The sequence below is a fragment of the Vicia villosa genome, unplaced genomic scaffold (assembly GCF_029867415.1).
Source record: "Vicia villosa cultivar HV-30 ecotype Madison, WI unplaced genomic scaffold, Vvil1.0 ctg.000605F_1_1, whole genome shotgun sequence".
Classification (NCBI taxonomy): Eukaryota; Viridiplantae; Streptophyta; class Magnoliopsida; order Fabales; family Fabaceae; genus Vicia; species Vicia villosa.
In genome coordinates, this window is record NW_026705277.1 from 476,478 (window position 1) to 492,255 (window position 15,778).

General features: G+C 33.6%; 1 protein-coding gene across 1 annotated transcript; it reads right to left on the reverse strand.

Moving 5' to 3' along the window:
• Window positions 1-8,190: 8,190 nt before the first annotated feature.
• Window positions 8,191-14,464, reverse strand: LOC131629781 (beta-galactosidase 10-like). The gene is made up of 18 exons (XM_058900573.1): window positions 14,111-14,464; window positions 13,922-14,017; window positions 13,716-13,828; window positions 13,570-13,636; window positions 13,382-13,474; window positions 13,150-13,293; window positions 12,903-12,991; window positions 12,298-12,403; window positions 12,040-12,127; window positions 11,839-11,957; window positions 11,197-11,361; window positions 10,295-10,491; window positions 9,744-9,853; window positions 9,225-9,334; window positions 8,998-9,105; window positions 8,783-8,893; window positions 8,478-8,692; window positions 8,191-8,374 (listed from the first exon to the last, which is right to left on the reverse strand). The coding sequence occupies exons 1-18, from the start codon at window positions 14,276-14,278 to the stop codon at window positions 8,263-8,265; spliced, it is 2,211 nt and encodes a 736-aa protein (XP_058756556.1). The 5' UTR covers window positions 14,279-14,464; the 3' UTR covers window positions 8,191-8,262.
• Window positions 14,465-15,778: the final 1,314 nt, after the last annotated feature.

A 15,778-nucleotide genomic window follows, 5' to 3' on the forward strand; every position in this document is an offset into this window, starting at 1 on the left:
TTCTTAATTCCCATATACAATGAGAATCACTTCTACTAGTAATAGATTCCAAAACATCCCTACGTGACTCATACCTAGCTAAAGCTCTTTCATCCAAAGATCTTCTCTCATAATTATCACTTAAAACAAAATTTAAGAGAAAAAACCAGCAACATGCATGACCAAAATTTGGATGTACATCCTCAAAACAAGAAGATAATGAAAATTTTGTTCATCGTCCATTTCAACTACATATAAAAAAACAATTAGAAAAATTAACACCATAAAAAATTAATTCAATTAAAAAAAATCATTTCAAGTTGTTCTACAGAAAATTAATTTTGAACTATTAAATTAATTCACACATGAAAATTTATAAATTTAATATAAACAAAACAAATGACATTATTATTGCAACATGAGTATTATGTGATAGATGGCTAATACTTCTTCTTATTATAATATAAACATGAAGATAGGCATGGAAATTGGTATAATATAGGCATGGAAATTGGTACAGTAAAGCTATCAAATTCATAACCACACAACCACTTTTATGCATATCATATGCATAATATATAGCAGAAAAAGAAAGAAAAGTAGTACCTTAACAAAATAATTTGAAAAAGTGATGACGTGAAAAAAAGCTTTGGCCGGTTCTGGGTTGCAAATTTGTGAGAGGTGCTAGGTTTCCAGAGTACTAGGTTAAGGGAGCATATTTTCCGCTGAGTATATGAAAAATCAAAGGATAAAGTAGTACTTTTTATTTCTTTGTATGTGGGACAACTTTTTGTCCGGTGGTTAACCGAGTTACAAAAAATTAAATAATTGTCCGGTCCCTTATTACTTTATTTGTGCTGTCCTTTGTTTATTTTTTAAATCAAACATTGGACAAATATTTTTGTGCTGTCCAGTCCCCTATTTTTTAGGAAATAAAACACACCCGAAAGGAATTATTTATGCTTACTCTTAGTGTAATAAGTTTGATTTAAATACTAAATTATGCATTAGTTGTGATAAATTAGTGTTTAATTGAGTTTTGTATCATGAATGACATATGGACATTGTCATTCTCTTTCTTTATTGTCTAATTTCAGTTATGATTAGTTTGACTCTTTTTAAACTACTAGACAAATAAGTTTACCTTGATTATCTCTTTTTCAAGTTTTTTTAACCTATTTATTGCATTATTTATCGGTTCAAGAACATAAGATAACTCCCTGTTTTTCAGGAAGGGGTAGAGAAAATTTTATTAATATTTGCATACTATTTGTGAAAATTTTGGTAAGCAATTTTATGGCCTTGTTCCATGAAATGTTAATCAAGATCAAATACCCAATCTAATAATTATAATTTAATTTTCTTATCTCTTATTTAAAAAAAAGGTATATTTAATATATTCAATGGTTAGACCTGTTGGTGATTTTAGTATAATCAATGTATTTTGGTAATAATGTGATTTAATATAGGCCGATGCAATTATGCGTTAAGCTTGAAACGAGTTAGGGTAGTGCGGAGTGCACGCTCGTAGAGCCAAACGTGCAATTGAATACGAATAATAGAAACGAGGTTCCAAGGGGCGGAGCCCCTGGCGGGGTGCGGGGCAGCGCCCTGCCGAGGTCCAAGGGGCAGCGCCCCTGGTTAACGGCTTGCTATTTGTTAAATAGGGTTCCTAATAAAAGGAACAAGACTACCCCATATGAACTTTGGTATAAGAAAAGACCCAACTTAACATTTCTACGTGTTTGGGGTTGTAGGGCCGTGGTTAGACTCCCGGATCCAAAAAGGAAAACTGATCGGTAAAATAGCAAGTGTACTATTTTGCCTCTGTAGTAATAAAGGGAAAATTCCCCGAATATCGATCTCAAGGACTGCGTGATATTATAGAGTTAGTAGCACTTCAATTAAACAAAAAGCCTTGGGGTTTTGGTTTTTTGTGATTACAAATTAAATTGCAAATAAACTTAAAAAGGTTGATTGGCCAAATATGAGTAACATGCCAGGGTAGGTGTGTGCATTAACATGTAACAATTCTGAACCCTTATTTCATTAACAAAGTTCAACTTATCAATTACCGGTTCTTAAGGGTATTTGCTCCTAAGTCCTTAGTGGGCAAACCTTTGAACATTGAAATCCTAATCCCAAAGTCCTTCGAAATTAGTGATCAAATCAAATATTATTATAATCAAGAACAATCCGGTTACTATAGGGTATCCCTAGTCCTAGGTGATATCTACTATAATATAATGGTATAAAAACCCTAACAATGGAGGTCAATCCTAATTGTCAGTCATAAATCAATCCAGTTGGTCCGACGAGGAAAGCATTAAAAACCTTATACCATTAAATTGAATGTAAAAGAGAAATATGTTATTGAAATTCGGAATTCAAAATCATCACAAATGTTAATCAGGGACACCCCCCTAGCATTGGGGGGTTTAGCTACTCATATCATCCAAAGAAATTACAAAGATATCAAATAAAGACATTACAATAGAGATGATGAACTTTGATCTTCAATGGCTTCCGCTCATGAGAGTTCTCTGTTCTTCTCCAATTGCATAGGCTTCTTCTCTCAATCCTCCAATTCTTCGTGTGGCAAAAAGATCCCTAATTCCTCTTGAAAACTCTCATAAATAGTGCAGACTCACTTAAGTTGGTTGGAAATCCCAAAAACACCCTTGCAGGCAAACCACTGGACAAAATCACAAAAATCACTGAAATCAGCGTCAAACCCAACACGGGCCGTGTTGTGCAACACGGGCACCCGTGTTGGTCCCCTGTAATATTTATTTTTCAACTTTGGTCCCAGACTTAGCAACACGGGCCGTGTTGAGCAACACGGGCACCCGTGTTGCACCACTGTTTTCCATTCTTCTTACGCCCTCTTCCTGACACGGCCCGTGTTGTACAACACGGCCACCCGTGTCAGGCCTCCTGTAGCATGTTTTCTGAACTTCCTCAAAACTTCCGAGTTTCGCACTGATTTACTCCGATTTCTCCATATTAGCCTGAAAACATTAAAACACACAACCAAAGCATAAAATGACAAATAATAACATAAAGCACTAAATAAAATAACTTGAAGATACTTAAAAACAACGGTAAATATATGTGTGAAAACCACTGATCAAAAACTTTGGGCAAAAAGGGTGTAGGTTGCATCTTTGTTGGATATGCTGAACACTCCAAGGCTTATAGGTTTTATGTTATAGAACCTAATGACTCGATTTCTATTAACACGATTATAAAATCAAGAGATGCCATATTTGATGAGAATTGTTTCTCTTCTATACCTAGACCAAAGATATCTATACCTAATTCAGAGGAATCTCTAAGGGATGATCATTCAAATGATGTACCAAGTGAGACACTTGAACCCCGTAGAAGCAAAAGAGCTAGGAAATCTAGATCTTATGGATCTGATTTTCAACTATATTTAGTTGAGGGATCACAGGATCAGATTGAGACTCAATACTATTATTGCTATAGTATAGAGGAGGATCCAAGAACGTATGATGAAGCTGTGAAATCTCGAGATTTTGTCTTTTGGAAAGAAGCAATTGATGAAGAGATTGGTTCTATCATGGAAAATAATACTTGGGTATTATCTGATTTACCACCAGGCTGCAAACCATTGGGTTGCAAATGGATCTTCAAAAGGAAGATGAAAGTCGATGGTACAATTGACAAGTTTAAAGCTAGATTAGTTATCTAAGGCTTCAAACAAAAATAAGGGATTGATTATTTCGATACCTATGCTCCAGTTGCCCGTATCACTACTATTAGATTGTTGATTGCCTTGGCGGCTATTCATAATCTAGTGATTCATCAAATGGATGTCAAAACAGCATTTCTGAATGGTGATTTGGAAGAAGAAGTGTAAATGAAGCAACCTGAAGGATTTGTAATGCCTGGTAATGAGCACAAAGTGTGTAAGCTAGTTAAGTCGTTGTATGGGCTGAAACAAGCTCCGAAGCAGTGGCATCAAAAGTTTGATGAGGTTGTTTTGTCTAATGGTTTCATTCTAAACCAAGCTGACAAATGTGTATATAGCAAATTTGATACATCCGGTAAAGGAGTTTTCATTTGTCTATATGTTGATGACATGTTGATCTTTGGCACCGACCAAAATCAAGTTGATAAAACAAAGAATTTCTTGTCATCAAAGTTCTCCATGAAGGATATGGGAGAAGCAGACGTTATTCTTGGTATTAAGAATAAATGGGAGAATAAGGGGATTGTAATTACGCAATCTCATTACATTGAGAAAATACTCAAGAAGTTCAATTATGAAAATTGTTCTCCAGTAAGTACTCCCATGGATCCGGGAGAAAAGCTTATGCCAAATACAGGTAAACCTGTGGATCAACTAGAATACTCAAGAGCTATAGGCTCTTTGATGTATGATATGATTAGCACTAGACCGGATATTGCTTATGCGGTTGGAAAGTTGAGCAGATTTACTAGTAATCCTAGTAGACATCATTGGCATGCGATAACTAGGGTATTCAAGTACTTGAAGGGTACTATTAATTATGGATTGTCATATATGGGATTTCCTTCGGTGTTAGAGGGTTATTCGGATGCTAGTTGGATAAATAATGTTGAAGATTCATCCTCTACAAGTGGATGGGTGTTCTTGCTTGGGGGAGGTGCCATCTCATGGGCTTCCAAGAAGCAAACATGTATAACTAGTTCCACAATGGAATTTGAGTTTGTAGCATTAGCTGCTGCTGGTAAAGAAGTAGAATGGCTAAGGAACTTGGTATATGAGATTCCGATATGGCCTAAACCGATATCACCAATTTCTATCTGTTGTGATAGTAGTGCCACACTGGCTAAAGCATATAGCCAAATATACAATGGAAAGTCTAGACATTTGGGTATTAGACATAGTATGATTAGGGAATTAATCATGAATGGGGTGATATCTATTGAGTTTGTTCGGTCGCAACAAAACTTAGTTGACCACTTGACGAAGGGGTTAGCAAGAGACTTAGTGAAGAAGTAGGTAATTGGGATGGGATTAAAGTCCATTTAAATCTATTAGTTATGGTGTACCCAATTCCCTTCTAATACAACGTTAGAAGCAGAATTCAATGTGGAAAGATCATAGTTAAAGATTGAAGCAATTGTGTTTATCTTCCCAAGGTATGTGCTCAGACCTGCAAGTGATGGCTAGGTTGAAGTATATCTTCTTAATGGTTCTTTTGAAAAATTGCTAATGCAGGTGCAAGATTAAAAGGATCACCTATGTGAGCATGAAGTTTTGCCGCTTCAAGAAGCTTGGACTTGGCTTCCTATATGCTTATTAATGGATAAGGACACATGGCTTGTAAAGTGTCAAGTATGAATAGTAGAGTATTGTAAGAAACATATGTGTACTATATCTTTAGATATTCAAATGGATTGACGGGTTCAATCATTGTGACACCCCGATTTTCGAATATTTGGAATGTGTATTTGTACTAAGATGAAAATTCAATCGCAAGACATTTTCTTCTATGCATTTGTTTGATCGTTATACCTGTAAGTAAATCAAGGATTATACTAAAATGGGGGGAGTTTGTTGGTGATTTTAGTATCATCAATGTATTTTGGTAATAATGTGATTTACTGTAGGCCGATGCAATTATGCGTTAAGCTTGAAACGAGTTAGGGTAGTGCGGAGTGCACACTCGTAGAGCCAAACGTGCAATTGAATACGAATAATAGAAACGAGGTTCCAAGGGGCGGAGCCCCTGGCGGGGTGCGGGGCAGCGCCCCGTCGGGTCCAAGGGGCGGAGCCCCTGGCTGGGGTCCCGCTGAACAGGTGCGTCGTTTCCCAACCAACATAACTGTTTTGAATAGTTGCACCCTTTCCCAACCGACATAACCGTTTTACCGAACAGGTGCGTCGTTTCCCAACCAACATAACTGTTTTTACCGAACAGGTGTGTCATTTCGGTTTCTATTGTTGATCTCCTATATAAGGAGTCAATTAGCCTCGGTTTCGAAGACGAAAAACATACTTCCTCTACATTCTGATCTGTTCTCCATTGTCAGAAACAGATTGTTCTTCGAGAATTATCCCCGCAAAGATTTCGTGAACCCAGACAAGAATAGGGTCGACATACTTTGTTCGGAAAGTGAACGAACACGATTCTTGAAGATATTCAGGATTATCATACCTATATCTAACAAGACCGAATATATATTATGATTAGAATCTAATCTTATCTCCTATTTTAAAAATGCTTTTATGTGATATATCCAACAGTAGACCAAATATATATATATATATAGAGGAGGGTTATATTTACTCCAGGAGTAAGTTATTATAACTTACTCCAAATCTAGACCATTGATTCTTCTCAATCTAATGGTTAAAAATAATAAGTAATAGTTTTCTCTCTCCACATTTAATTACTTATTATTTTTAACCACTAGATTGAAAAGAATCAATGGTCTAGATTTGGAGTAAGTTATAATAACTTACTCCTAGAGTAAATATAACCCTCCTCATATATATATATATATATATATATATATATATATATATATATATATATATATATATATATATATATATATATATATATATATATATATATATATATATATATATATATATATATATATATATATATATATATATATATATATATATATATATATATATATATATATAGGGGACGACTCAAGTGAGAACACTTGGTTATTATGAGAAATGAGAACAATGAATCACAACCATTAGATTTAGATTTGTTGATTTTAATGGACATGATTTATTTCTCTTTCTATATTGATTTAAAATAAATAATTAGAATCATAGAAATAAATAACCAAGTGTTCTCACTTGAGTCGTCCCCTATATTGTTCTCATTTCTCATAATAACCAAGTGTTCTCACATAAGCTAATATAATTGAATTTGATTCAATTAAATTTTGTTTTTAATTCCAAGAGAGAAAAGATGGTACTCTAAATATTCAAAAAAAAAAAAAAAAAAAATATATATATATATATATATATATATATATATATATATATATATATATATATATATATATATATATATATATATATATATATATATATATATATATATATATATATATATATATATATATATATATATAGGGGACGACTCAAGTGAGAACACTTGGTTATTATGAGAAATGGGAACAATGAATCACGACCATTAAATTTTAATTTTGTTGATTTTAATGGACTGGATTGGTTTCTCTTTCTAAGATCCTTAGTATTTATTGTAAATCAACATAGAAAGAGAAACAAATCCAGTCCATTAAAATCAACAAAATTAAAATTTAACGGTCGTGATTCATTGTTCGCATTTCTCATAATAACCAAGTGTTCTCACTTGAGTCGTCCCCTATATATATATATATATATATATATATATATATATATATATATATATATATAGGGGACGACTCAAGTGAGAACACTTGGTTATTATGAGAAATGAGAACAATGAATCACGACCATTAAATTTTGATTTTGTTGATTTTAATGGATTGGATTGGTTTCTCTTTTTATGTTGATTTAAAATAAATATTAAGGATTATAGAAAGAGAAACCAATCCAGTCCATTAAAATCAACAAAATCAAAATTTAATGGTCGTGATTCATTGTTCTCATTTTTCATAATAACCAAGTGTTCTCTTGAGTCGTCCCATATATATTAAGAGAAGAAAAATTCTTTACATTGACAATATGTATTAATTAAATCTATGTTTGTAAACATTTTTCAATCGTGCCATTTTTTTATAATTCTTTTTCAGACCAACTTAATATAAAATAGTAGTACAAATCTATTTATTTACGATATATTAATTCAGTATCACACAACTAAACCTCAACACTTGAACACTATATTTTAACACTTGAACTCTCTGACAACTCCCATAACACATCTTCAATCTTTAGAAAGACAACATTTTCTTTTTATATTTTAAACACTAATTTCTACCCATTTATTCACAATGATTATCATTATTTTGTTTGTTTTGCAAATGCACTCTATATTGTAAATATAGTTAATTTCAAATAATCTCTCAGCAAACCCTTTTTCAATCAACTTTTCATAAGCTCATATTATGCATACTTATTTTCGGTGATTTCTGAAAGTAGACTTCTTTTCTTTTTGCTTTATTGCTAACTAATTATTATATTTTTTTATAAAAAATGTAGCCAAGCAATATCTATAATTTAAAGATAATATCCTTTATATATAGAAAATATGTCATAACAAATGCTAATGTTGCTTGAGTCACACACTACACTACTTTCCTTCTCCCGAACGAAATCTTTGTTGGATCACCACCTTTCTCCTCAAAGAACACAAGAACATTTCCAGATGGCTTGAACCAAGATCGTGGAACATGATACCTGTTCCATTGGAAACACACAATGTTCATTTTATTATAACAAGAACTAAAAAAAAAAAAACTCTACAAAAGGAACTTTAAATTATTATGGCCTATAATCTTACCATCTTTGTGTAGGTTCTCCACATCCAGTGACGCATTTATCTGGATTGAATTTCCCTCTGTAGTCACACTCTTGAACACAATCTTCCTTCTTGAATTCACTTAACCTAGGCCAATATCTTCCGATTTCTTCTCCGTTTAACCAGGCTAAACCTTTTCCCATATACAACATATCCAACCCAACTGGTTCATCCCCGGGTGGAGCATCCACAATAGCCTAAAAGATCATGGAATTTTAAAGATACTTCAGCAAAACGAAAAACACGGAACAGATCACATTTTTCTAGGTGGGGACCATCTTTGTTACCTTGTACCATGTCAGTGCCTGGCTTTTTGGTGGTTCTGAAGTAGATGTCCATTTCGTATTATTCAACCCATCTACCTGCTGTAACTTTTGATGTTCTCCTTGTACTCCAATCTGAGAAAGGAAGAAACAAAAGAGATCAACGGACAAAGGCTGAAAAAAAATCATTGTTCACATCTTATACTACGGAAAAGTACACCTTGTAAATGGAAAAGTACCTTGTAAGTCCATGCATTAGAAGACAAATCTATCGTCCTGTTGTTAAGTCCATTAATTTTTACACTTGTTACTCCCGCCCCAACAAAGTCGTAAAATGGTCCAGCTGTCTAAACATGAAAAAAAAAAGTAATAAGAGTTCAAATCATTTAAGGAGTTGGACAGAGAACAACAACATTATGGAGTCATTTTCAAAAGTCTGGTTTTACAATATATCAGTGTAACAGACCTGTAAGCCAACAGTCAAGCTCAATATAGCAATTTCATTCTTCCCTGCCTTGAGAGAGATGGGATTCTTAAAAGTGAATGCTGAGTGTGAACCATTACCATATGCAGTGCCTAAACGATAAGAAGTTAACATTAGGAAAAATAATTAGAGAAGAAAATTATTGGTAAGAGCCTGTGTCCATCTTATTTTATGAATATAAAGTGCTGCAATTCTATAGTTTCATAAGTCCACAAACTTAGAAAAAAATAAAAGCATATAACAACATTGTTTCCAATGTGAACAGGAATCCCTTTAATTTCATTTTCTTCCAGGGTTACAACAAATGTTTATGTAATTAACTCTAAGAACGACATTTTATTCTTAGAATGCAAAGGAAAGATAATTCAAAGGCCGAAAAGGACATAGCTTCTAGAGGCATAAGCTTAAGTTTATAATGATGGACAATTTCTGAATTGATTTCACTATGATAATTGGTTAACAAATAAAAAGCAAAGTGATTACTATCAATTAGAGGATAACCTTGATATTTCTGATTCACAAAAGCATGGAGAGCATGACCCTTGGATTCTATTAGGAGAACTGGTTCACTTCCTTTCTTTAGGAACTCTTCATTTTCGCCAATAAGTATGCTGCAATCCACAGAAAAACGAGCTTTAATTGACAGCATATATCTACTATGAAAATAGTACCCTTCAATTCATTGTACATGTTTATGTATATTACATTATATATAAATGAGCCTTTCAAGAAAGAAGGGAATATTATCAAATATTTACAGAGAGATGTTTGTGAATGAATCTAACTGTAAGTTCTCCATAACAATCCTACAGATATATTAACATAGTGAAATAGAAAAAGTTCCAATATTTCCACCAAAAGCAAACAAAACTAGAAAACATTCTAAAGTATTTTAAAATTATTAAAATCAACACAATCAAGTTCAGGACACAATAGGCATAAGACCCGTTAGATTTATTCATAACATTGAAATATATCATACATATTTTCTACACTTTTAAATTTTAATGGTTAAATTTGTGTTCTTAATCACTTTCTATACCGAGACAAACCTTGTTGTATGCCACAGGTAATCAGTGGTATCTTTGGTGGTATTGATGTGATCGACAAAGCCATTTTTGACAAAGTCAGCCTTCCCCCAGATCCCTGGATTCTCCTTCAACACATCCCATTTAAAAGTTTTTTGACTTTTATCTGATTGCTGCAACTTCTCTGGAACCATTGCAACTACGTTTGTCGGGGAAGAAACCTGTTGATTTTCTTGACTAAGTGCACTAGGAAAAGAAGTACATAACCAGATGAACACACTCTTTATTTGTTATCCCTTTATTATTAAATTAAGGCTTAAATGCACTTTTGTTCCCATCTTATATAGGGAAATAATTTTAGTCCCTCTATATCTAAATCCGAGTTTTTGTTCCCCCCAAAATCACCATTTTTTAGGTAAAAAATGTGAGATAGGAAATAATTGCAATAATGTGTGAAACTTGGAGACGAAAAACCCGAATTTCGAAATTGGGGGACTAATATCCTGTTTTAGGCAAAATAGGGGGAACAACAGTGCATTTAGGCCTTAAATTTGTTATGAATAGAGTGAGCTGAAAATAGGGAAGTAACATGGAAACTTCCATAGTAGAAAAATGTGCCATTATGTTATGACAGTGATTTTGGCCATGATTTCAGTTTCATTGAGTTGCCTCTAGCATAAGTATAATTTTATAGAGGTGTGTGAAACAATATTCTTATTCATTAACAGAAAAAATTGCACTAATTTTCAAGGAGCTCATAACTAAGCCTATGAGATATTCAACAGCATTTTAAATTGTAAGCAATGATGTAAGTCTGACATGAGCCCTTGATGTTTGTCTTTTGTGAATCCTTATGCATGATAAAGTTGCATTCTTAAGGAAAGATGTCAGTTGGAATGCAGGAATAATAAACAGATGTAACCCACCTTTGCTGTGTTGAACACTACATTCTTGCAATCAGGAAGAATGCTAACTGACCATGCTGGCAGGTGATACGATGCATTTCGAAATTCCACTGTCTTATCATTTTTATCATCAGCATTAGAAATGAAGGCGGCACATGCTCCAGTTGAGTCAGTATAGACACTAGCCTGCAATACAGTAATTACTACATTAACCTATGCAGAAATCGCCAATAAAAGCGACTACACCTTCTCCCATGTTTAGAGTCTCACACTAGTTGAAAATGTATTTAAAAGATAGATGCACCTTGGATTGAAAATGTATTTAAAAGATAGATGCACCTTGGATATGATATGGCTTGAAAAAGTGTTTGTAAGTGGGATGGATCAGTCAAGAAATGAAATGTGATTTGGCCTAACTCAACTCTACAAAACCGGCTAGTAGGGTGATGATTGCCCCCACTTATAAGCACGTGTTCAGGTCATATATTGTCAGATGTGGGACTTAGGTTATATCAGATTCAATATAGAACTCTAAACGTCCTAGAAAGTATTTGTAGTAAATTTTAATCATTTGAATTGGATGTGAGGGAGGATTACAACTAAATAAAAGACAATCTATTTGAACAAACCATGAGAGTCAAATGTTTAAGGGAAAGAAAATACCTCCACAGAAGGACCAAGGGATGTATTAACCGATTTCCCATGAAGCAATACATGCTCGCATAACTTGATAGCTTTGTGAAGATCCTTAAGATGTCCCCATTTTGGAAGTCTAGGCAACCCTGTGGTTATATGATATATTTATTATTCAGAAAGCATATAAGCATATCATAAAATATGAGAACTTCAGTTTAGATGACTTACCATACTCATCTATTGGGGCATCATAGTCATAACTTGTAGTAATGAATGGACCACCTGCTGTACGGCCAAAGTTCGTTCCTCCATGATACTAACACACGAGGTTGATACAAAGAGGTCAGTATAAAAAATTCAACGAAAAAAAACAAACATGAAGATGGCATATCATTTAGATAAATGTCTTTATTAATGGTAGATTCTAATGCAAAAATACGTGTAACTCCCAGAAAAGTCATAATTAAAAAAAGAAATCATTTGTACCATGTAGTAATTATGTACACTTCCACCTTTCTGGAAGAACCGAGCAACAGAAAAAGCAACATCTTCTACTGGCCTGTGAGGATCTCTGCCTCCGAAAGTTTTAAACCTAGTAGAAAATCCAAGCAGAGAATAATATTAATGTGAGATACATTTCCTATTGTAATATAAGAATACAACAATAAACCCTTGCACCCTTTTCACTGCTATATCCTGAGAGGTTAAATGGGGGAAGAAGGGAAAATTAAAGTGATGTTACAGCTTAGTCTCTATACAAATTGTAAAAGATAAATTTCCTAAAGATAATGTCTCTAGCTTTTAGCAGAAGCAAAGAGTTTAAAATCCATTAACTATTATTGTCAATGGTTAACAATTGCTAAAAATAGCATAAAATATTTTTCAGCTTTAGTTATCAAAGAAAAATGGGTGAAGAGTACTTCTAAGTTATGTCCAACAAATAAGAGAATTATCATAAGACATTCACCATAAATACTCCCATGAGTGATGAGTCATGATAGATACATTATTACATAGAGAAATGAACATATTGATGCAAAATATGAATAATGGACTGTTGGGAGAAAGGATTTAGATTGAAATCAACATACCATCCAGGCCAGTTCTCAGTCCAAATTTTAGGCCTGTTTGGAGAAGTAGGCGTAAACTGATCACAGTAGAATGAATTGCAAGTATCAATCTGAAAATGAATCATAAATAACCAGGTTATCATCTAAATGTGACCTACTGCACAGATATTTAGTTCCAAACTTTTCAACTTCTTAGGACAAGAACTATAAATCTAAAATTAATTTGCATTCACAATGTAATAACATCCTCAAAAAGTTATCATCTTACCACAGGATCTGGAGCATCCCACTGCTGACACATTATCCAAGGGACACTTGTATTTTGTGAAACAGCCATTTTTGCTGCCCATAAGGCATATTTTTTACCATCCTCTTTATAATAGTTTTCATAGTATCCGTATTCATTTTCTATCTGCAATATTGTGAAGACCCTAGTTAATGTCATCAGAAAAAGGATCTAAAACCAAATTGACATGCTTTAAGGTTATACTAGTACTTGCCTGGGATAAGATTATGGGACCCCCTTGTGCTGCAAAAAGCTTCTCTTGCTTCATAAGATTCACTATGTATGTTGTAAATTTCTCCATATGATACTAAACAGAAAATAAGAGGCACCAAAGTTAGATTGTTCATCACAGTTCATTTACTCAAAATAATAAACAGAAAAGGATAGCACAAGTTATTATACCATAAAAGGCTTATTGTAAGTCCTGAATACAGTGCCTGGAATATAATGCAGCCATACTGGTACTCCACTGCAACATACATACAACTACGGTTACGAAATATGAAAGAGTAATCAAGTTTGTAGAAGTGGTTAAAACATTAGCACACCCAAAATTCCACTCTGCAGCAACAAATGGACCGATCCGGAGAATCAATGGCATTCCAGCGTCGTGCACAATCTTTGCAAACTTAACAAGATCAAACCGTCCTCCAAAGTAATACTACAAGTTCAAAATTGAAAGTGAAATTATAAGATCTTTCATAAATCAGTATAACCTCTCCTACTCTAAAAAAAATCACTTAATCTAACTCACATTTCCTGGAGAAAGCTCATGACCATTCCAAAAAACATAGGTCTCAATGACATCAACCCCACCTTGTTTGGCTGTTTGAACAAGACCAGGCCACATCTATATAGCATATCAAACAATGAGCATAGTGAGGAAATCAAAAGCAAAACTAGACACTAGACACTAGTAGTAGTAGTAGTGGTAGTTACTGACGGCAGGAACGCTTCGTGGGTAATGAATGGAAGCAGAGATAAGAAGCTTCCGTTGACCGTCAATAATGAGTGAACGACCATCGTAAGTGACGTTACCGGCATAGATGAAGTTGAACGTGAAGGAAGCTGAAACGAAACACAGGAAGCAGAAAAAGAAACACAGCTTCATTTTGCAGTGACGGTGTGAATGTGATTCAGTGTTTGGGGTTTTAATAAGCAGAAGCAATAAGCTGAAGCTGGTTTAGTAAGTTAAGTGCGATGGTGTAATTAATTTGCATTCGGTTCGGTGTTATGAATAGATAACGTGCTTTTTTGCTATTTTGGGCAGAGATAACCGGTTCGGACACTCGTATTTGCCAGCTATTTTGGCTTTCTTTACCTTTTCAATACTCACTCGTTTCTACTGCCTAACAGCTAACACTTCATTATTGAGTAAATTATAGTATGGTATTAAACTCAAAAAATTTCCCAATTATATTAAAAAAAAATAAAAAATTTACCAATTATTTTATTATTATTAATATAGATTTGTTGACAATTGAAAATGTGAAACTAGTTTATAAAAAAAAAAAATTTATTATGCATTAATATATTTAAATTATTATAAAGGTAAAAAATAATATGGAAAGTTTAGAAAACACTAATAATATTATAGAGTAGAATGAAAAAATATTATGTTAAAAATTGAAAGTGATTTTGTGGCAAAGGAGTATTTTTATTACAGATATGTTAGACCATTGCCAAACTTGACATTGGTATAGAATAGGTAGTACAAAACAAACACAATCACAAACAACATTTCGTATACGACAAAAAACACTCTCTAATTGTTTACGTGGAGCACGGGGTCACCATTTTCTAGGAGTACATGTTAGCGGTTACATACTATATTATTCTTAAGGAAAATCATCTTTTTATTCTCCTTTTTTTTCTTTTCTTCGTCTTATCATTATCATTACCGGTATAGTTTGGTTCGGAGTCAGTTCTGACATCTAGTGAATCTAGTATTTTTTTATCACAATTGTGGGAGATCAAACTGTGGTCATCCCTATCAAGTCCAACGTCAATCATCACGGGACCAACTAACGATTGGTTTTATTCTCCTATTTTTGTTAATGAGGTTTATTGTGTTTGTTTTAAGATATAGATATATTTAGTGAACGTGTCGTTTATGGTAGAGCTTTTAGAGTTCAAACACTAAAGACGACTTTGTAACTAGGGATGATAGGCAAACCCAAAAATTTGAATTGATTGGGATCGGGCTCGGGTGTCACCTGATACTTCGGATGCGAGTTTGGGTAATATGAAATCCACATCCGAAATTCGAAGTGATTTTATTATATAATGAAGGAAGCTAGACAAGATATCTAATCTAAGTAATGTGGGACTAAGGAATATTTTCAAGTAACACACATATTTTTTTTAACAATGTGGGACTCAAGGAACTTCTTCAAACTCATCTCCCTATTGGAATATTGACATGTTCCAACAATCCTCTACTTGAATTTAAAATAAAATTGTTTCAGAAGTAACGTCAAACATTTCTAAGATTGTGTATAAACAGATGTGTCTACGACTTGAACCTTTGAGTAGCGACTAGGATTCTGATTCTACAAGGTGACACAATTGTCTTGAATTTCATCTCAGACATCAAATCCACACGCAATCT